Here is a 23,847-nt window from a genome sequence, read left to right on the forward strand (position 1 = left end):
GTCCCTGAGTTAGGGTGGCTGGCTCCAGGAAGCATCTGGAGCTGGACGTTTCTGCAGTTGGCTGCAACTCAAATGGACAGACAGTTTTGCTGGACTTGGTACATGAACTCAGCGCAGAGCTCGGGGCTGTGTTTGCTTTCTGTGCTGACTCTTCGAGAGTTACTGACAACCAAGAAAATTTAATGCAACAACACCTTCCCTCACCTGAAAATCATACGAGTTCACCGGTGGAGGAGGAGGGAAGGAACCAGAGGATGGGGGGAAACCGGTTGACTCTTCCGCAGGTGGTGGAGGGGGAGGGTAGTCCGCTGGGATGGACACACACACACACACACACACACACACACACACCAAGAGAAACAAAAACAGCTCATTAAATACTTCCTCTTTTTTCCTACATTCAAACGGTCACAATTCTAACAAAGCAGACACTACACCACTGAATGAACACACAGTGTAACTTATTTATTATCATTTTATTGACATCCTGGGTGCAGAAAAAAAATGATGAAACACACAGAGAAGAAAACACACTTACAGACAACCTATGTATAAAGTGTATTATATAAACTCCTTTGGCTACATCAAAGTTCACATGATGCTCTGTATGGTCAAGGTTAAAGAGAGATTACACAGTTTACTGAGGTTACTGTGTATAAATGTATGAATGGATGTGCCGGAGCTCCTTTATGCTGACATGTGGAGAATGTGCACTGACATCCAACCACATCCATCCATTAAAAAAAAAAAAAAAAAAAAAAAAAACATGCACATGAAACTGACTGTGTGATATTGTGTAATATGCTGAGCCGGTCACTGTTAACTGTGCCTTTCTGTATTTGTGGAAGCTACGACAAATGAAGAACATTGTAATGGGTAAAGTTCAAAAGAGTTCTTCACGGTTGTAGGTATGATGTTGGCGACCACTGAGTCACAAATGCTTGAATATTAAAGCTGCAATGATCAATATTTTTATATTAACAACAGATCACATGGCTGCAAAATATAAAATGGTTCAAACCTGCAGTGAATTATCATTCAACACTGCCTCTCAGCTCAACAGAGCATCTACGCCTCTTTAAAGGAACTCTTCACCTGCAAAGTGGCCGTTTCTAAATCGATTACTCGTCGCGTATTGCCTTAAATTTGTCCAGAAAAAATCCATGGTGAACAAAGACTCCAAAAAAGGTGATGTTTTTAGAACATTCAGATTTAAAATATGTCAGTACAACCAGTCTCATGCACAACTAAGCACCCCAACTAAGCACGTGGATGTATTTGATTTCCACTCAAGTAGAGCTCATGCGCACACACCTGCTCAGGGCGCACTTCTCCTAGGCTTAAATCAAGATCAAGATCAAGATCCAAGATCAAGATCAAGATCAAGATTAAATTTATTGTCTTGGGCCCTACACCCATACTGCAGCCATAAAATACAACATACAACATAGTACATAGTCAAATCAAGATTATACCTAACGTAGCATTAAAAAACACAAAAAGATAAATAAATAAATGACATGATACGCTAAAAATACCTCTACAAAAATGCAAATCAGCATATCGTCATAATCCAATGCCAGTTCTGTCTTATCTGCAATTATTTAAAAGCTTTATAGACAAAGGTTGAATGAATTTTTAAATCTGTTCAGTCTGCAATGAGGCACTCTAAGGACGCATTCACACTGGCGCTATTTGGTCCGCTTTAAACGAACCCTGGTCCGCTTCCACGGATAGTTTGGTTCGTTTGGAGTGGTGTGAATGCTCATTCGAACTCTGGTGTGGACCAAACGTGCGAACCCTGGTCCGCTTGAAAACTGGTGGTATTGGTTCACCTGCAAGTGAACCCTGGTGCGGTTCGCTTACAGTGGGAAATGCAAACGGACTATTCAACGAACCAAAGAGAGGAAGTGATGTAGAGCACAGTGCATTTTGGTGTTTGGTGTTATTGTGGTGACCAAGCCAGCTGAAGGGGATGGAAGTCCGTTTTCGATGGGCTGGGTTTTCTTCTTCTTTTTTTTTCTTTTCCTTCCTTGTCAGTGGTTGTTTCGGGAAATACCGCCCCAAAATGAGCAGCCATTGTAACTGCGTGACGTTGTCCAGGCGGTTTGGTCCGCTTTAAAAAGTGCAGTGTGAAAGTGAACCGAACCAAATGAAGGTGTGAAATTTTTCAGCATTCCCCGCCCAAGCGAACCAAGTCCCCCGGACTATCCTGGTGTGAATGTGCCCTAAATCTCCCGCCAGGCTCATCACTCTGAGCGAACCCAAATGTTTTCTATTGTAACGTTTCAGCAAAAATGTGTGCCCTTCGGAAGCACTGAGCATACAATAGGATAAATGAGACTTGGCTTATACTGCACGAGTCGTGTTAGTTTGTAAACAGATATTTTGATACAGTTTTGCCGTTGATACATGTGGACCCCAACTACTTTAGTTCATGAAGAATGTTAGCCTTTATTGGGTTTTTTGTTCACTGTGGAGGCCTGCGAGAAAAACAAAAACAAAGTCACGAATTCAACGCAACACACAGTGACTAATTGATAAACAAACCGTCATTTGCAGGTGAAGTGCCCCTTTAAGCCCATGGTTTTTGTTTCATCATCCGCAGCTTTACTGTTGTGGTTCACTCTAGCCGCCCTCATCACAAAAGTTTTTGAATGCAACTCCTTTTAGCTAAAAATCTATTGTACACTACCTACTCAGGCTAAACAGCAGGAAAAGTTAGCAACGAGCTGGTGAATACAGTGTAGCGTTTAGCAGCTAAAGAGCTAGATACTTCTTAGGAAGTGGTGGAGATCCAAAACGGAGCTAAATGAGAGTGCATATTGGAATCTCATTTATCAGGTGGTCTGAAACATGAATCCAAATGAAAGCTAATGTTGCTCTGTGTCTGCTGGATGAACAAATAAACAACTTTTGCCAATGTGATGTATCAATGTTGTGTTCACAGGTTGTTTCTGCTGCCCCACAAGGCTAAAACATGTATTATTGCTGGTTTAAGTTTACTAACATATCATTTATGGTTAATATTAAGTCCTCTTTGATTCGTATGGATATTTTAATTGAGGTCATTGTTTTATTATATTTTTTAGCTGCTATACAAAACGTTGTTAAGTGCAATAGAGCTGCATTGCTCACTAATCACAGTGACTTTCAACTCCTGCAAACACTAATCAGGATCTGACTGATTATAATGACATGAGAGACAGCATTTAAGTAACTCTAAAGTTACTGAGTGAAATGAAGATATATGTCTTATTAATTTGTCTGACAGACATAAAGCACAATTTAAAAAAAAAAAACAGCATCTGTACAAAACACTGAGAAGTTTGGATTATTCATCATAAATTGCCTTTAACTGTAAAATCAAATCAGACATTAGAAAGAGGTTATACTGTCATTACAAACGAGAGAAGGAGAGTGACAGAGACAAAGACACGGAGCCTCGTCATCCCACGTCAATGACTGACACACATAATTGTAGCAATTTGGTTAACTAAGAAGCACTAATCTGGGGTAAGCATGTGTTTTATTTTTTCCCCGGAGATTGGAAATGTAAATGTCGTGTTACAAATGGGTTAGCCTAGGTGTTTGTTCTGCCAGCGGAGGAGAAACAAGCCAAATTTGTAGTTCTAAAGTCCACGCTAATCCAAGGATTGCATCCAACCACATGTTTCAGACAGGATAAGGAGTTACGTGCCAAATTAAATTCTGATTTGGCTTCTCTTGGCACAGGACTTAAGACTGAATCATTTGACCATGTACTTCTAAGTACCAAACCAGACATGAGCTTTGCAAATTAAAGGCTTTTATGAGACGTAATGGGAATTTGTTCCAATGCTGAGACTTTGATGAGTCCTGTTCAGAAATTCTATTTGCTTTCCATGGCTTTTATCTGTTTTCATTAGAATCTAATTGATGTCATCAATGTAGTTTATCCAAGGCAGCTGACCAAATTAATTAAGCGTGGTTTTCAGTTGCCTCAACAAAACAGCTAAAAGCAGGGAGAAAAAAAGGGAAGACAGAGAGATAATGCAGCATGGTTAAAATCGGACACATGTCTGCGTCTTGAGCATTATAACATTTCAGAAATTGTGAGCATTGCATTAAACATTCCCTCTGGGTGCTTGAGGGCCTCCATGTGAATTGTTTATATAATAACCTTGTGACCTCCGCTAAAACTCCAGAGTGCAACAGCTCCTCTAAACCTCTGGGAGAGAAAATAAAATATGCTGCTCCACAACAAGGCTCGGCCCCGGTCCTCCCTCCCCTCGCGCTCCAGCACGGATCCCTTTTTGCCAGAATATAAGTCACTTGTAACTTGTGCCTTACAGAGAATTAAAACATTAAGTTTCATGTACGTTTCTCTCGAACATCAAAGAGGTTTTGGATTTCTCATTTCAGGAAACACAAGAGTTGTAAATGTTACAGAGATGCATGTTTTATTGAAGAGGTCTTAGAATGTGGAACAGTGGAAAGCAAGACTTGGAGCAGGAACAGGGGTCATTAAGTGTCTTCGTTGAAGGGATCTTTCTGGTTATTTCCCCCCGCGATCTGATTTTTCTAGCATCTGTCATCATGCCAGTCATTTAGGAGTGAAATGTGTTAATGTGCTAATGTAAAACAAAATCATCTGGTAGTGTTTGTATTCTCTATAATCCTTACAAGCAAAACCATTTTCTCTCTTCAACGCCTGCACTCAACCTTGAAGTTGTTTGTGGCTGATTCAGGGTCAGCAAGAAACAGACGCTTGAAAGAAGCCTTTTCAAATTACGTGGCATGCAACATATTTCCAGAATATAACATTCTTCTATAAAATAAATCATCTGACTTTGAAAATACATCACTGGTGACCAGAAGATCTTTAGCTGAGCCATTTAAATTCACACTGTTCATTCAGAATAATCATCATGATTTTACTGGCTTCATCAGACGAAATGCTGAAAAGTGGAGCCGGTCTGTGCAGTGCTGTAGGAACTCAAACTGCCAAAGCCAGAGAGAAGTTAAAACACACCCTTTCAAACACAGTAACTCACACTGGAGATATGTACACATTTAAATAGCTGTGGCTCAACAATTATCACACAGCAAAAAGCAATTAAAGCTGCAACTCTACGGCACCCTGTGTTGAAATAAACAAACAAATGTTTGCGTTCCGTGTTCCTCAAAAAATCCACTGTGTGTGTCCTCGAGGTGGATTTTTTTTTCCAATATTTTAAATCCTGCATTGTTTCCATCGATGTTACCACAATAGACGCAGAGCCTACGCTGTACCCTACGCCATAGCACCTCCACAGAAATGTAACTACATGTCGCAGTGATGCAGACCTCCTGTTTATTTTTGTAAGCTGAAACCATTTCCCTCAGTGGAAACAAAGCTTTTATTTACTTTAATTTCACAGGTAAGAAACAATAAATTGTGAAGACAGTAAAGCTTTCACAAAATAGCATTTAAAGTCTTGTGTGTGATTTATCCTGGCTTCATATGAGTAAAGGAAATCTCCGCTCGTCGCTAGCCTAATTTATACAATGTAAAATGCCATAGGCTTTCGCTAATAACGTTAGCATGTTGTATTTGTTTGGAAAACGTGTTTAGTATAAGACAGTTGTTTTGTCGGTGAATCTTGTGAGTTGTAATGGAGCCGAATTTTGTAACGTTACCTTTGTTAAATGTTGCTGTTGTCCCTGGCTTCATGCGAGTAGAGGAAAAGTCTGCTAGCCGCTAGGCTAATTTATACAATGTAAAATGCCATAGGCTTGTGCTAATAAAATTAGCATGATGTATTTGTGGGGAAAATGTGTCCAGCAAAAAACACATGCTTAGTCTGTGAATGCTGCCAGTTATAATGAAGCTGATTTGTGTACTTGTGTTTGAAATTGTCTCTATGAAGCCATGTTTAATGTGTGTTTAATGTGTGTTTTGAATCAACTTAACTTTACAGCACTTCACAGAAACCCCACTGCTGACTAGCGTTTTGGAGGTGTAACTGCAGAGTGACACAGACACACAACCGCACAAGTATAAATGCTCACAACATCATAGGCGACGTGCATAGGGCAGGTTAAAAAAAGTTACCCTTTAAATCTTGCCCCTGAAAAATACACCCATATTATGAAAAAATTAGTGAAACTAAGGCTGACACTAATAAAAATTAAACTGAAACAAATAAACCCACCCTGGAAACTAACTTAAACTATACTTAATTGAGAACAAAAATTAAAAACGAAAAAACATTTAATTAAACATATAAATATAACTCTGCTTACATGCTGGTCTAAAACAAGAGTGAGATACAGAGTGAAGCAAGAGGAGAGAAACTCAACTTATTTCCTAACTGTTTCAATATGGATCTATATCTATATCTATAAAGCAGAAAAATAACAGGAACTGTACGAAACATGGTTTGAAATATTACGAAATGGTGAAAATCTGACAAAAAATAAAAAAATAAAAAAATCTGCATACTGAAAAACTTGTTTTTTGTGTTTTCTCTCCACTTCTCTACTTCTCTTTCTTTTACCAGAATAATTTTCTGGTCCCATCAAAAGCGGACCTTCTTTCCTCTAAACAACAGTGAATCAGTGAGTGACATAACATCTGGCGGAAAAAAACCCTCAGTTTAATTTTAAAATTGTGAAGATCTGTAGGAACTGAAAATGATGACCCTCATTCATAGGTTAGGCAGATGTGCTATTTCTGTCATTTTTTATCTTTTTTTGTGTATATCTATTTCACCCTGTTTCAGACCAACCAGTTCGAGTTAGAGGTTTGATCGGGACCAAGAAATATCAGGCCTGACCCTACATGAAACCACATAGTTTCTGTCCGAGCCAGAGCCAAGGCTGGAACATGACAGCAGTTTGGGCACAAACCCAGTTAAAAACCTGAATTTCCACTGTAAAAGTATTATTCATTCATTCCCTGACGTGAAGGATGCAAAGACCAAAAGTTTGTACTATTAGTGCATTTGCCTGAGTTGAAATTCTTTAACTTGAGCGAGATATTGTTGTGACGCTGTGTCATGAAGCCTTTCAGCATTGAGATCTAGTTGAGATTCCCCCAATGTTACAGAGAATCACAAATGGAGGACAAGCTTGTTTTCGCTGCCTCTTTGACTCAACGTCAGCACTGTAGAGAGACACAACAAAAAGGAGATGACTTGCGGGAAAGATAACAAAGCCATATGACTACATGGTAAGTTCTGACAACATGCCTTTGTTAGTTATGCAAGTCATTTTGTTGAGGTGTTTCTTAGCCATTTAAATTTCTCTTTTATTGTGGAAAGCAAACAATGGAAAGAATGAAGCGATGATGCCCAACATGCTAACGAGTCACATGTGGCCATTTGTGAACGACCATTGTTTTTAGAGGTTAAGTTGTTAAACCTCCTGGGCAAGGATGAAAGGACAGCATTATAGGTGGGGGATAGGTGGTGTCGCAGACCTCCTCCTCTATTGAGAGATGGCTTTTCCAATTTCACATAGATGGCTTCTTTTACACCTCTTTCAAACCATCGGTCTTCCCTGTCCAAAATGTGCACATTGCTGTCTTCGAAGGAGTGCTAACTTGTCAGGGCAAGACTCAGCTGTCTATCTACACCTCAAGGAGAAAGTACACTCCATGTACACTCCTCATGTGACTCTAACGACTCCAATTGCAGCGTTGCAGCAGGAGTTTCAACGACTGTCGTTGACACACCATTGGAGCACTAACGAACCAGTGACATCATTGGCCTTGTGAAGACCTCCCCAGAGGTTAAATACCTGGGTGCTTCCACACCAGTTTGTCAGACTAGTTCCAGCCTAGTCAGACAAGCATGAACTGATGAAGCCTCTTGGATAAGACGTGAAACGTCTTCTAAGACAAAACCAAGTCCAGTTGCATTCGATTCAATTGCCTTGAGATAACTATGACCTGGATGAATGAGAATATCCACAGGCATTTCACACTGCATTTTTAAAGCAGCCCAAACCGCCTGGACAACATCACGCAGTTACAACAGCTGCTCGTTTGGGGGTGGTATTGCCCAAAATGACCACTGACCAGGAAGAAAAAAAGCATGAGGAAGAAGAAAACCTAGCTCATCGATTGGCCAGGACTGAAAATGGAAATCCATCCCCTTCAGCTGGCTTGGTCACCACAAAAACAATGGAGCAACACCAAATTTATGCAGCCTTAGGGTTTCTGTTTTTAACTTTGGTGTTCCAACTTTTTCTTTTTTTAACTTCTGCTTTTCCTGTTTCAAATGCACTGTGCTCTACCTCACTTCCTCTCTTTGGTTCACCGGATAGACCATTTGCATTTCCCACTGTAGGCGAATCGCACCAGAGTTCATTTGCAAGTGAACCAAGACCCCCAGTTTTCAAGCGGACCAGGGTTCGCTTGTTTGGTCCGCACCAGAGTTCAAACGAGCGTTCACACCACTCCAAACGAACCAAACTATCCATGGAAGCGGACCAGGGTTCGTTTAAAGTGGACCAAATAGCACCAGTGTGAATGTGTCCTTATTCTACTTAAGTGGAAGTCAGACTGTGTACCAGCACATGAAATGTGGATAAGAGAGCTGATGTATTGTACTTAGGAAGGTTAAAATTCTCAGAATTCGGAGCCCCGTCATAGAGTGCCTCAAGGGTAGTGGTCTGTAAGGAACTAATTGACCAGTCTACCCTCTATCACTGTGTACATGTATTTTATTTTACATGTAATGTTGAAGTACTAGGACTTATGGTCTGTTTTTCTACTTGTAAAGATATTTATGGCTGAGTTGTTGAGTTTTTTATACTGAAAATCCTAAAAATAAAGGTTAAAAAAAATCATTTTGTGTTTGGTGTGCACAAAACCAGTTAAAATCTAATTCTAAATCTCAACATTTTCATTAGTTGTATTGAGATAATGGCAACACAGCCCGTAGCTTACATTATTCATGATATTATACAGACTGTGAAGTCTTCATTTTAAAACAAACAACAACAACAACAACAAAAAACATGAAACCAACCCCAATCAAGCCAGAGGGAATATTAAGAAACGACAGCCAAACCCGGCCACTCAGGCCCAATCAGGTTCAGGCAGAATATCCAAGCTCAATCACAGGTTGCTTCCAAGCCAGAGGTACCGCCACCGGGACTCTAACCCTCGGCCTCTGCTATAGTCCCCCAGTACTTCTGCTTTTCCTGAATAAATCCAAAGCCAACACGGGTTTGACTTGTTCAGCACTTTGTGTTGTGCAGGTCTGCGCGGTGCTTATGCTGTCATGTCATGTCAAAGCAGTGTGAACGAGGCAAAGTGAGAGCGGCTTCTGTGCCGTGAATGAAGCCGGCTCCATTTGTGACAATGGGGAGTTGAAAGCTCCAAGTGAGCGCTAATGAGAGAAGCAGCAGGAAGACCTACTTAATACGACAACTTCCCCTGTCTTTATTGAGCAATTACTTTTAAGTAGCTTCTTTGTGAACAAGGAATCCTAATCAGTGATTAAAGTTATTTGAGAGGCCATAAGAGGTATAATTGGTTATCGGGATCCGGAGCATTGTTAAGGGGAAGATAAAAAGGGTGGAGATGGATCCAGCTGTGACACTGGGACTAATATTAAACTTTGTTTTTCAAGTAAGTGACACATTTATAAACACTTCAAGTACTGTATATGACTAATGACTGCCAACTTTGATAGTGTGATCACTTTGAAACTATGGATTTTGTTGCAGAACGACACAGAAAAGAGAAACACTGAAGGATAATACATCGTTGTAGGAAGAAAAGGTTGCACATGAGTCTTTTTTTTAATAGTTCTGCTCTTTGGTGAGGATTAGTACACTCTGTGGGGGCTGAAGGTTGAGCATATGTTTACAGATTTACATATGTACAATATTATCAGAGTTACACGTGTGTAAGCGCTGGCCATCTGGTCTTTAAAGACTTAGGACAAAGCCCAGCATGACTGCCTTTCACATAATGCATCCAACATTTCAGTGAAGTGTTTGCAGAGGAAAGAGCAGAGGAGATAAAAACTGAAGAAACCTCAAACACAGGGAGAGTTTTGTCTCGTCACTATAAAAAAAAACACACACCATGTTTGCCTGTGTGTTTGGGCGCACGGAACATAAATTATCCCCCAGGATCTGAACTTGATTTATTGCTGAAAGCTTCTGTTCACACATGCTGCAATGAGCCAAAATAAGGCAGGGGAGTGAGACAGTGTGGGTCCACGTGTCATGGGATAAAAGCTCTACTTAAATGAGGTGTTGGAATGTTTAGTTAAAAACTTCTACCATCTCCAGTTCAGTTCAGTCTGTTAAATTCAAAGTAATCTGTATAAAAAAATTAAAGAAAATCAGAGAAGTGGCTTTACTTTATTCAGTAGCAAAAATCTTTAATCCCTTCCAGACAAAACGGACGAAGCGTTCTAAGTCCTGGGTGTCAGTCCACATGCTTTATCTCCACAAGCCCGCTCCAAATGCGCTGTGGCAGAGGTTGAGTGCACATTGTTTTGACATAATTATGGAGCTGTTTTATTCCGTCTTCCGCTGGAGAAGAGCAGCTGAGCCCTGCTCTTAATTAGCATGATATGTATAGAGGAGTGATTTATGACTTCATTTGGTTTAGAGATGGAAGGGAGGGATTTGAGGTCTTCGGAGATATACTTGTTTTAAGTGTAAAGGAGCAGACCGAAATTGGCTTCTGCTACTCTGAGGAGAATTCCCACGGGAGGAGAAATTCAGATCGGGAACAATAGGCGGATTATGTTTCTGTATGAAAGCAACGAAACAAATACTGTGAATAGGTGAATGGTTTGAGAGCCGGAGTTGGCCTTTTTTCATCTTAAAACTTAAAACATCAAATGGGCTGAACAATTAACGCCTCAAAATGGGATGTTAGCGAGGTTCGCTGATGAGTGAAAGCGTGATTCATCAAAGGCAGAGAGGGGAGCTTTGCTGTCATTTCTTATAAACAAACGGGAGAGAGAGCAAATGAAGCCAGTCAAATGTCACGGCAGACAGTCACTGCTGTGTAAACTCAGACGGTTTCATAACTTGAAACCTTTCCAAGCAGCCGCTGCCACGCTGAGAATCTACTGTAAACCTACAGCCAGTTACTCTGCACGACAACTGTCAGAGAGTTTGTGGGGTGACGGGCCATACATCAACTTGAAACTCATATCACATGGCACTATGACATTTTATGATGACATACTTGTGAGGGTATCCCGTGCTACCAACTTCCACAGTGTAAACATTATGGTGACATTTAAACACAATTACCATCTAATGGATACTTAATGTAATTTATTACATGTCGTAATCTCTTTGATGGAGAACACTTTTCTTTGTACTTGTTAACTCTAGCAACTGAGGAATATACACCCATCAGCCAAAGCATTCAAACCACTGACAGGTGAAGTGACTAACTTTGATTATTTTGTTCCAATGCATTGTTCTGCTGGGAAACCTTTGGTTCTGGCATTCATGTGGATACCACCTGACATGTTCCACCCACTCAAACACGTTGCAGCCCAAGTACCCCCCCTCATGGCAACAGTACTCCCCAATGGCAGTGGCCCCCCAGCAGGATAATGCACCATGCCACACTGCAAACATGGCTCAGGAATGGCCCAAGGAATGTGACAAAGACCTCAAAGTGTCAACCTGGCCTCCAAATTCCCCAGATCCCAATCTGAATGAGCATCTGTGGCACGTGCCATTAACCCACCTCACAACCCACTGGACTAAATGGATCTGCCGCCAACGCACTGGTGCCAGACACCGCAGGACACTCCCAGAGATCCTGTGTCCATGCCTCCACAGGTCAGAGCCAAGTCTGATCCAAGGAGGCCTCACCTTGGATTAGGGTACATCTGGGGTACCAGCACATCACTAGAATCCTTGAGCAGATTGGGACCTGGGAAATTTAGAAGCCAGGTCTTGAGCTTTTTGTCACGTTCCACAGGCCATTTCTAAGCAGTTTGTGTAGTGTGGCATAGTGCTTTTTTCTGCCATTGGGGGATACTGTTGCCATGAGGGGGGGTACTTGGTCTGCAACGGTGTTTGAGTGGGTGGAACATGTCAGGTGGTATCCACATGAATGCCAGAACCAAAGGTTTCCCAGCAGAACAATGCTTTGGAACAAAATAATCAAAGTTATTCACTTCACCTGTCAGTGGTTTGAATGTTTTGGCTGATCGCTGTATATACAGGGTTTCTAAAACTTAAGTTAATTTTAGACTTTTTTAAACTTTTAATACCACTCTGAGTGGAATTTAAGACCAAAAAAGAATCAGTTCCTCACAATTTTGCACAAATGTTTACTGTGACATGAAACATGACTTTGTTTCATGGCGGACACAAGGGCAAAACAGAAATTGGAAATTCCTTGGGTTTGTTGGCAGATAATTTTGTGTTTTTCACTCTGCATGCTGGATTCCACTGCCTCGATTCCCATTGTGCAGAGTTTGAAACTTTTTTTGCATAAAATACACTGAGCCTCATTAAACTGGCTTGTAACAGTATCAGCCATGCTGCAAAGTCTTGGTTAAACAGCCATGTTTCCTTAAATTTGCACTTTCCCATATCATCCAGGGCACAGTGATAGCTTGCTAATAGACAGTGGATCCTCTGCTCTGAGCATCCTGACAAACAAAATATGGTTTGGCTGCCCAGATCTGCATGACGGTAAGATGTACTTTAAAAAACACAGATGTTACTAATTATTTTTAATTTTACAATGCAACATTAGAAAAAAACAATCCTTAAAATCCTTCTTTCCATGTCTTAGCATTTAAAGACTTTTCAAAGATTGATTTAAGACACTTAAATACCAATTAAGGTCTTATTTTTTTCAGATTAATGAATTAAATGTCTTAAGACTTATTGAGGATCTGTGGAAACCCTGTCCCCAGCTGTAAGAACTCTAGACAGAGTAATATGATGTAGTATATGGTGTATTACAACTAGATCCATAAGATAAGCTAATGTGCATTAGCTTTACTCAAATGTACCATTATTGGTAACAGACAAAATGTTTGTGCAAAAATGTTTATGTTAACTTAGAATCTGTATCACCTTTTCAAAGTAGTCTCGACAACGTATTTGTCTTTTTAATCGTCATCGCATTGCAAAAGACTCCAATATTGCAATTTAATAATGGAATCTTTGGTCAATCAGTCGGAATCAGTCAGTGGAAATGCAACACTATTTTGACTCGTCAAAACTAAATTAAACAATCTTCGAAAGCATGACATTTCTATGCAACCTTTATGTCACTTCAGCGTTCCTATTGCCCGTGCCAGTGCAGATAGACAAAAAAACCCTGTGTAGTTATGATGTTCTCTGGAGAGCTCCCCAGAGAGTAGTTCCTCTCAGGGAGTCCCCACATCTGTTTGGTCTGAAAACCCCTATTGAGAGCCAAAGTTGCTCGGAGATACACTGTCAACTTCCATAGTAAGTAAAATAACAGTAATTGTCAACGGAGTCTGGTGGCTCTCATATAACGGCTTCAGTTTCCCGCCGAAAAATGTCATCTGATGGTGAGGTAAAGCCCAGAAAATAATCTAAATATAGTGTACACTTAAACTTATGTTGATTTTTTTTAAGTGGATAGGCTTTTTTCAGGTGGCTAAAAACTAACCAATAGACGCAGCGTTTGGTCCGTCTATTTGAATTCCGTGAATTCCATGAATGTCCGTGATGCAACAGTATTCTACCTGGGAGTTATTGTAAATTAACATTGTAATTCAGTCCATAGACTCAGGGCTGTGGGGTTGACGATGTCGTATACAACATAACAATAGTAACGTTAAACATCTCTGTAATGCTGCATGCGAGAGAGACTTAGGGTGCTTTCAGACCTAGAGTTGTCTTGCTCTGGTCTGAATCAGGGACTAGTTTTGTTACGAAGTTGCACAATTGCCTAGAGTTGGTTCGTGTTCTCACGGCAGCATTTACAAGCGGACCAGATCAAATGCCTTGTGCAAGAAAGCTGCTCTTGATTGGTCAGAATTTCCATGTGGGAAAAATCCAGGAAGTAAAGCAAATGTTGAAGAAGAGTACACTTGCAAGATAAATGTGACACTTTCTATGTCACAATTGGAGGGACAACTACGCAGGTTGATTTTAGCGCTGCTCATCGTGGCCTATATTGCTGTCATTGTTCATTTTAGTCAAACCATACAGTTTGAAAACGAGGCGCGGCTCCAACTAGAAAACAATGTTTTGATGCATTGGATGTGCTGAATGTGCATATTAAGGCAGTACAGGAGGAGGTGCACATTAATAATCCTCCAGGACTGTAACATGCTCATGTTTAACCCAAACAATGTGTCATGTGACTTCAGTTCAGATTGACATCGGAACACATTCTCACCACAAACGAACCGCACCAGAGTTCATCTGTAACTGGACTGAGACCACCTCTTCAAGAAGGTCTCGGTCGGGTTGTTTTGGTGCGTACCTGCCCAAACGAACCGCACTTAGGGGGCAAACGAACTTGAGTTCAATTGAACCGAGCCAAACAGTGCAGACGTGAAAGCACCCTTAAAATTTTTAGCCCAGAGGCTAATTTTAGCCATCCTGGCGCTCCAACAAGAGCTCTGCTGTAATAATTTTGGAGACTTAATAAAATAAGTCCATAAAGATAAATGTATATTTTAGAACAATATAATTTTTCACAAATTATGTGTGACTATGTGTTCTCTCTTGATTATAATGGAAGATGACTTTATGGCCGAGGAGTTCGTGCCATCAAACAGAAGAACTTTTTCCCATGTGCAAATTAGTTTGTTAAATCTTACTCAGCATTCAGACTTCCTTTGATTGTGTAGACACCACTTTGAAACAACAGACAGGATATGAAGAAAAATATTTTCACAATGCTATAACCCTTTCGTGTAGCGCTTAGATTTAGAGAAGTGAAATGTCTCATTCAGGCTGCACAAGAACTAACACCAGATGAAACGTTAGATGAAGTAGACAAAGGGATCTACACTGTAAAAAATATCATGAGAACAAAGAAAACATAAACTTTGAAGCAAAGATTAAAAGACTCAAACAGTTCAGAGACTTTGCACACATGCTGCAGACAAAACACAACAAGTAGTTATAAGGTATGTGTTCCACTTAGATAAAAGTGGCCTTTGTATACGCTGAGAGCACAAGCCTGTGGGTTCTATGGGGACACTGACACACTCATTGGTGGATTTCCTGTAAATTCTCCTGGTGACACCCATGAGGGACTCTGACATAACAACCGGTAGTCAGTTTGCCTCTGGCCAGTCAAGCAGGGAGGAATAAAAACAGCTTATGCACATGTTCGACACTTTTGAACTGCTCTGAGCAAACAATTAGCGCGTTTCTGGTAACTTAGTGCAAGAAGTTTGATCAAAAACAGCACTTCTCGGATGTTTTCAACTTTCACTATGATTATCTCGCTACGAGAAACTTATTAACCTTCATAGCTGCAGAAACCATGAGGAAAAAAACATAATGCTACTGTCACATAATGCCTTCACTATTCATGTATGCCACTTCTGAGAGAAATTTAATTTGATACATTAAGTTATAGATTTCAATATTTTTATTTTATATAATGTAAATATATTCTGAATGAAGCTGCTGGTGATGACTCATTTCCGTGTGAATCATTTTCTTGTGGTGCCAGACACTCTTTGGTCACGCCGTATGAAACATTCACTTCATATAGAAAAAAAAATCCCCATTTAAACGCTTGACTAAGATCATTAAACAGATATTTGAAGTGGCTGTTTGCAGTAGCAAAAAGAAAAGTCGAGAATGAAACAAAGGTGCAAGGCAACAACTTAGGAGAACTCTCAAAATATTGAGTAGAATGTTACGTGTAAGTGAAGGACAATATAAAATCATAAGGAAAACTACAGATCAGTGAACAAACACTGGATCTCCACGATCTCTGTCCTCGACATCCCAACGACACCCTGCTCTCCTGTTTCACTGACACTGAAACAGAGAAGTCCCAGAGAGCACCGAGCAGACGCTAACTAGTCGTCAACATGTGATGATCCATATACACAGCTGCATGCAAATCAAACGGCACGTGCAAAACATTTTACCCAGGACACATTTCTATGACTTTCAACAGAAAAGGATGTCAAGGTAGAAAGCCATTAGCATAAAACAGGGATGTGAGGTCTCTTTGTTGCCAAAGATTTCAAGGAAGGCCAGTTTATTCCACGACGCGTTGGTGCACCTGTTACCTCCTCCATCTGCCAATAACATGAAGGCCCTGTTTTGAACAATTCTCAAAGCTTGACAGCACAAAATAAATGACACTCTGTTGTCAATACTGCTGCAGCCAAACTGAAGCTAATATGCCTCAGAAAGGTGGCTTTTATTGCAGGGCTGTTGCACTGGATTGCATTACCTTGTACAGTTATTCAAAATATTTAGTCCACCTCTTCTACAGTGTGTTGCAGAGGTGCTCATGATCTAATCACACGAGTATTATATTCATATCAGTGTGCTTTTAAAGGAGCTGTGTGTAGGGTTTATGGTGGTGAGGACTGCATATGGCAACCAGCTAAAACTTCCCGTGTGCCGAGTGTGAACGCCCAGTTAGGATTCCTTCAGTGTTCATTGTTCAGGAGATTTTTTCTGGGAGCCAAATTATTAGCAGATGTCTCTGTCTCTCCAAAACAAACAGACCAGGTGATTTAAACCAGGAAAAACACTCAATAAAGCAGTTTAACGTTATAAATAAGTGTTTTTCTGCCATTTCTCAGCTTGCCATGGAGGTGCTGCTATCTACAGTGGCTGACACAACCGGCCCCATCTAACAGCCAGTGTTTGGTTTGTCCATTCTGGGCTACTGTAGAAACATGGCGGTGCAACATGGCCGACTCCATGGACAGAACACGCTCTCTATGTAGATACAAACGACTCATTCTAAGGTAACAAAAACACAATGATTCTTATTTTCAGGTGGTTATACACCAGAGAAACATACTTATTATATAACATTCCATTTCTGCTGATATATCCCCCTAAATCCTACACACTGGACCTTTAAAATTCCCCAACACCTCGCAAAAATACAGACAACAGTTCAAATGTTGCAGTGAAGAACACAAAAGAACTGGAGCACTGACTTCTCTGTGCAAAAAGCAATCACGACTGACCTTCCCTCAGTGCATGTACCACATGAGATCAACTTAAACCCTAAAATCTGATCTGCTGTAAGGAATCTTTGAGTGAAGGGTCACTGTCTGAGACCTATATGTCGTTCACTTCCTCCCGCTGGGGCTTAATTCAGAACAAGTTCTCCCTAAAAAATCTGAGGGCAGACCTTGCTAACCGCGCACCGCCCTGTCTGCACCGGCTCCTTTGTCCGCACAATAAACACGGCCTCAGACTGCTCATTCCAGCCCCGACACTGGCCTCTGCTAGACAAAGGGACAGCGAGGCGCTGTGCCAAATTGACTTGTCCCTAATTTTTATGCTAATCCTCAATTTTACATCAGACGGTCCGCACATTTGATATAAAAGATATTAAATAAATAAATAAAGAGAGACCCAGATAATCTGTTCATAAAGAGGTCTTATCCTTTGACAAGTGGAGATGTCTGCAGATGGCTTTACATATTTGCATGCTCAAACTGCTGAAAACAACCAGTCACCAGCATCATTATTAAATGTTTATGTTTTAATGGATGTTGTTGCCCAAAAGGCAGAACATTTTGCTGCTTTAGTTTTCACGCTGCAACCTATAGGACATTAGATATGAGCAATGAGAAATTAAAGTTATTAATTAGTGTTTCCTCCATATTTCCCTTTTCAATCAACAGCAGTTGAACTGAATCTTTATAATGAGGAGAAAATTCGAAGCATTGCGCAGTTTATATAATTACTGTCACTCTCAATGTGAACAAGGTCAGAGATAGAAGAGAAAACTGGGATTAACAGTTTTTTCTCAAGTCACTGAGGTCATGAGATGTTAACAACATAACTCTGGTGCAACTGAAATTATAAAAGTTCAACATTTACATGTGAAAATGTACCAAAACGTATCCCCACCCTCTTTATATTGTTTCATTAATCCTCTTAATGCCTGGACAATGATTAATTGTGGAGAATAAGGCAGTGGCAACGCGTCTAGATTAAATGTTTTGTGGTAAAATGACATATTGGAATTACAAGGCTTTAATGACGCCACAAATCATCAACTGGAAATAAAATCTATTTCTTTTAATTTGACACAAATCTGTGAACACTGCCAGAGGTAAATAAAAACATAAAGAGACCCAGGGTTCATTTCTTTCCTCCACTCTTCTAGGTGTGACACCAGAAATTAAAGGTAGCGTCACTCAAATATTGTTTAATGGAATACTGTTAATAAAAACTGTCACAGTAATTCTATCTTCTAGAGCTCCAAACGTATCCTTTCATTGTAGGCCAAGCCAAAGTATTTACACCAAAGGCCAAATTTACAAACTGAACAAGACGGGATGACTGGTGCCGTTTTGTTTTTCCCTCAGTGGTGGGCAGAGCTCAAACAGGAGCCGTCTAAGAACAAATTTTTACAAAACTAACATCTGGAGTAGCAGACAGGTCCACAGCTCAAACCACAAACCCCCACAGACAGCAGTGTTTTCAACCTGACAGCGTGCTCACTGCTTGCCGAATTTCATAACCGTTTCCCCTGTTTTGGAAATCTAGGGCTTTCGGGGGGGGGGGGGGTTTGAGGGTAGAGTTTTANGGGGGGGGGGGGGGATTTGAGGGTAGAGTTTTAGATAATGGTCACATTACAACACATATACCAGATGGGGAGGTGGGAGATATACAGCTGAATATCTGCTATGTGTCATGTTCAACCTTTGTTATATAATGCAGTGCTTACTGAAGACTTCAGCCAAATTAACGGTGGACTCATTAGGAAGGGCCACATTTTGGGGGCGAAAATTACAATAACAAAAAAAAAAGAAAAATATACTTATACTATTACTGCCAATAATAATAACAGTAGAAAAGTCCGGAGTCTCAGGTAAAATAAGAGTAACCTACATATTGTTAGAGGTCAGTAGTAATACTCGGCCATTTCATTGTTTCAAAGCTCTATTTTCACTGGTTTTAAAACAGAGCTTCTGACAAACGAAGAGATCTTTTACAACACTAAACACACTATTAGTTTTGGAGAGGAGGAGACCTCTGTGGATAATTCGGCTCCTGGTTAGAACCTCCTGAGCAATGAACACTGAAGGAATTTTAACCAGGAGACATTTCAGGTGGTTGAAATTTGAAATCTTACACACTGTTTCTTTTTGAGGCAGACTCGATGATTAAAATCCTCCATCTGGTTAAAATATATAGTTAATAATAACCAAGATCTATAAAGTGTATTGTAAAAAGTCCTTGATTGACATTGTTGGAAAGGTCTGGGATAGTAAAATACACAGCTCAAAAAAATATAGAACACTGGTCGAGTCGTTTTTAGACATTTCAATGCAGAAAAGTTACATTTTATCGCATCTTTAACCCATGAAAAAAACAGACATCAATGCCAGTAAAAAGCCTTTTAGGCAACACTGAATAGGTTTCTTCTATTTTCAGTTTTCAGTTTCATATTTTATCAGCGGCTTCAAAAGATTTCAAATGACATTATTGTCATATTTTTCTTATCAGCAAAAGAAAATGGTTTCTCTTCATGTCTATAAATCATCATCATCCTATATTTGTGTCTGTTTTGGTCAGAAAGTCTTGTGCATATTATTATGAACATAAACCTAAATAAATGAAATACATTTTACGTCTTGACATCTCTAAACACCGGGGGTCTTCATTTAGAAATGGAAACTAAAAATTATATCTGATAATATAAGTGTCTCTCTCAACAGATATTACTCATCAAAGGTGTTTATGAAGGCAGTTGTTAAACTGTGAAGTCATTTCTATCGCATGTGAAACAGACGCAGAGCCACGCTCTGCAGGGCACAACCTCAACTTATTTCTACCTTATCTTAAATCATCTCTGCCTGAGATGTAAACCTTAATCGTTCCACACTGTAACCCTGTTGCAATGGAACAAAGACTAATTAAATAAGTTACACATAAAAATTAAAGCCCTTGAACTCTATTAGTAAATGTGTCCATTGCATATTAACTTGCAGCACAATAACCTTTTCTTCTTTTTTTTTTTTTTTTTTTACACAACCAAACCAGCAGGTCCCACGGGGCCTAAAAAAAGCAGACAACACAAGGCTTCCTGGACTCACACATGACTGCAAACCACAGTTCTCACACTGTATGTTTATTAGAAATTAGGCATGCAACAAGGCCTCTGTCACAATGCAAAGATGTGAGTGTATGCATGAAGCAGAACTCCCATCAAAAATGTGCACTTATTATTACACGTACAGAGGCAGCAGAGGAGAGCGATTACAGGCCATGAACAAAGTATTTCAGTTCCTGATAAGTTGTGATATAAGTCAGAGGCTGAGCTGCCACATAAATACACACAGCTGTGCACGGTTGGACCAAATATACTTTGAGTTTTTGTCTCGTGTTATTAAGCTGTGGCTGTCAATTTGTGTTCACTCAAAGAACCTTAATAATCAAAATTTCTGAGAAAAAACGGCCAAAACTACAAACATCAAGATCTATGTTACAACTAGAAAAGTAAACTCAGTAGAGTGCAGATCTTCGCCAGGCAGCAAAGCAACCACCGGGCTGAGTTCTCCTGCTAACAGGCACTGTATGTGAAATATAGATGTGATGTAAACAACTTAGCCCTTTTTAAACAGGAGGAGTGCAGCAAAATGACGCCTACCTACTTTTGTTTATACAGAATGCGCCTTTTTTGGGGCAATGGGGGGCGTGAGCAAGTAACAAAACATGTAGCTCAGCGTGTGGCGTAAACAGTGACATGGGAGGGAAGCCGCGGCTGGTCAGTCAGTCTGCGGTGATTCTCTCATAAGTCGGCCTGTCCTTCACCGTCCCTGTCATCTGACGGTTAATGGCCTCTTCGTTTGCGAGGGCAAGGAGGGCGCGCAATTTCCTGTCTCCCCAGTTGCTCATCTTTACAGTGTCTGTCAGGTTTGCGTTTCCCTCTTGCTACTAGCTGCTCGCTAATTCCTGCTATCAGCTGTTTCCTGTTAGTCCATCGCCAGTGGGTCGCACGTGCGGCGTCATCAACAGCTCCTCCCACAAGTCTTCAACAGCCCCTCCAGTGGCGGACGGGCGCCTCGTTCTTTTTAAACCAAAAAGATTCCGCCAATATGTTTACCCCTATGCAGTGGAAAATTGGGCACCTCGGATCAACTCGCCAATCCGGGTCTGTGTGTCTAAACGCTCGCAGCTTGCCTGCAAAACAGCCAAACATTCACGGAAAATCTGGCAGTGTAAAAGGGGCTAGTGTCTACAACACAGTCAGAAATCTTAAATCCATGTCCATCCGGTGGCTGGAACAAAACCAGTTGCAGCCATGGCAACCGGAGAAGTCAAGATGGCAGCAAAGATAACAAAAACAACTTATTTATTAATCTCATATTGTACCTAACTGTATTCAACCATATGGAGTTACTTTGCATGCTCCTGTTCAAAATGAGACCAAACTCTTCAAATGATTAATTTTTGAGCCACGGCAAAGACCAAAATGTGGCCTGCGACAGACGATAAGATACGATAAGATAAGCATCAGCAGCAACGGTATAGCAGTAAATAAAATGAGTTTTTCAACAAACTGTGAATCACAGCAACCATGAGAAATCCTTGAGCATGCAGTCATAAATGTGCACACAAAATATTAGGCTGATTGGTCAAGTAGTTTGTACTAACTCACTAACACCAAATGCATGATCATAAAGTAGAATTATACTTAAATGTATAGGTGGATGATCAGTGTTACCATGACAATAAAATGCTCTCTAGCATCAGTGAGCATGTCGTGTTTCAGTATGCTCCTGTTCTCCAGCTCTTTATTTACATCACTGCTCCTCTCTGTTTTGCAGGTGATGGTGAAAGCTTTGCTGAGGTCTGTTCGTTGCCAGTTGCAGCATACTGTTGGCTGGAGTCACATCTTTTACAAAATATATCATATTATAATTGTGGAATTACTAAATAGCCCAACCTGGCAAACAATAGGTCTGTGGACTGTGTCTGTGTATCACTTAAACAAATGACTTTACATATTAAATGCGTCTTTAATGATTGTGTTGTATAAGCAAACTCACAGCAGCTGTGTTAAAGTGAAATAGACATTTAAAGTTTTGACATTTTAGGGTCTTGTCTGCTGTAGACTGTGCGACTCCCCACAATCAATACAGTGACATTGCTACTAAAGTTCACTTGCTCCTGAGGGAAAGCTGTAGAGTTCGTTGGTGAGACAAAGAAGTGACTCAAGCAGAAGCGGAACCGTGAATGCGGACTGATCCTAAAAATGGAGAGGGCAACATAAAATATTCGATGTCAGCAAAGTCTTACATTTGCAACGTAAGAGATTCTGGACAGTTTGGGTCCGGGCCGATCAGGCTTCAAAAACACATGAAGAAGAAACCCGCATTTTCAAGAATGTATTTTTATGTCCATTTATGTGTATTGCATCAGACAGGCTATTACAAAACTGCAAAATTCGCTAAAAGTTCCTCCGTTGTGCAAAAAAGTTTTATGCTCGCTAAGGGAGATTTTCGCCTTTATCGAAAGAGTTGATGTTATAAATGTGAAACGGAAACACCTCAGATTAAGTTCTGCCTCTGTGAACGACATGTCAGCAACTTCTGGTCAGGTTCTAAAATACAATTCCTAAACATATAGCTTTATTTCAAGATGATGGCACTAGCATTTGCTAAATTTAAGCAAATTTTTCTACATATTGAGAAAATATTTCTGGGAAATTTTGTATCAGATAAATGTAGTTGTTAGTCTGGCTAAACTAGTTTTAAGACTTCTCTGGGTTCTGTGAGACTAAATAATCTTGGCAAGTTAAATTTTCTTGCTCTGTTGGTGGATCATTTTGCTTATTTTAAGTCATATTTCTTTGATTTCATTGGGTTTTTTTTGTTGTTGTTTTTGAGAGCTGACTTTTTGCAGTGTAGTTTGCTTGCTCCATAAAAGCAAGCAAGAAAGATGCCTCTTTCACATTCTTCTTTGCAGCATTTCAAAAGTTTGCTTAAAATTTGCTTGGAAATTGAATGGAAGCATGACTGCTAACTTTAAAACACCAATTACATGCTTAAGATAAACTCCAGCTGGTAGAACAAAAGCAATACTTTTCTTAATTTGTATTTGTTTAAGATAGCGTCTAAAGTGACCGTATAAGGGTTTAATTTTAAATCTTGTGGTGTTACCTGCAGTATCAGAGAGGGCGGGATCTCCTGCCTGTTTGTAAGGGTTGAACTTGGGCTTGGGTGCAACCATAGGGGCAAATTTCTTGGGTGCCTGCTGCTGGGACACGGAGATGCTCGCACTACCCAAAGACGGAGTGGTCTCCATCCTGGCGGTCACTTGTCCCGTCTGGTCGTTAGTTGGGTTCCACATGGTTCTGTTGAGAAAAGAGAAAAGTTGTTAAAACTAAAGCTTGGACCTGTGAATTTAAGGGCAACATAGCTTCAGTCAACATGGGCGATGAAGACTCTCTGAAAACTACAAAAGACCTTTAGAGATAAGGTGAAGAAACAGAAAACTTAACAATGGATCACAGTAGGAAAAAACACGTCAAAAAATTACAGAACCCAGCCACAAACAGTTAACCTTTAATAACACAAAAACATTTATTCTTTAACATTTTAATTTGGACCTCCTGCCAGCTGGAATCATCAATAGAAACAATGCATAATCTGTCTGATGAAGGACAGGAGCACCAGCGATCTTTGCCAGGGAAGTAAGAGGCCTGGACCA

General features: G+C 40.3%; 1 protein-coding gene across 5 annotated transcripts in view; it reads right to left on the minus strand.

Annotated features, from left to right (window-relative positions):
* Positions 1–23,847, minus strand: part of lpp (LIM domain containing preferred translocation partner in lipoma) — a 242,475-nt gene that overhangs the window by 139,815 nt on the left and 78,813 nt on the right. For all 5 annotated transcript variants that reach the window (XM_050054771.1, XM_050054769.1, XM_050054773.1 and 2 more), the window contains 2 exons: positions 23,298–23,491; positions 205–308 (listed from right to left, as the gene is read on the minus strand). In XM_050054771.1, coding sequence (XP_049910728.1) covers positions 205–308; positions 23,298–23,487 — 294 coding nt within the window. In that variant the 5' untranslated portion in view covers positions 23,488–23,491. The remainder of the gene's footprint in view (positions 1–204; positions 309–23,297; positions 23,492–23,847) is intronic.

The sequence above is a fragment of the Epinephelus moara genome, chromosome 10 (genome assembly GCF_006386435.1).
Source record: "Epinephelus moara isolate mb chromosome 10, YSFRI_EMoa_1.0, whole genome shotgun sequence".
NCBI classification, from domain to species: domain Eukaryota; kingdom Metazoa; phylum Chordata; class Actinopteri; order Perciformes; family Serranidae; genus Epinephelus; species Epinephelus moara.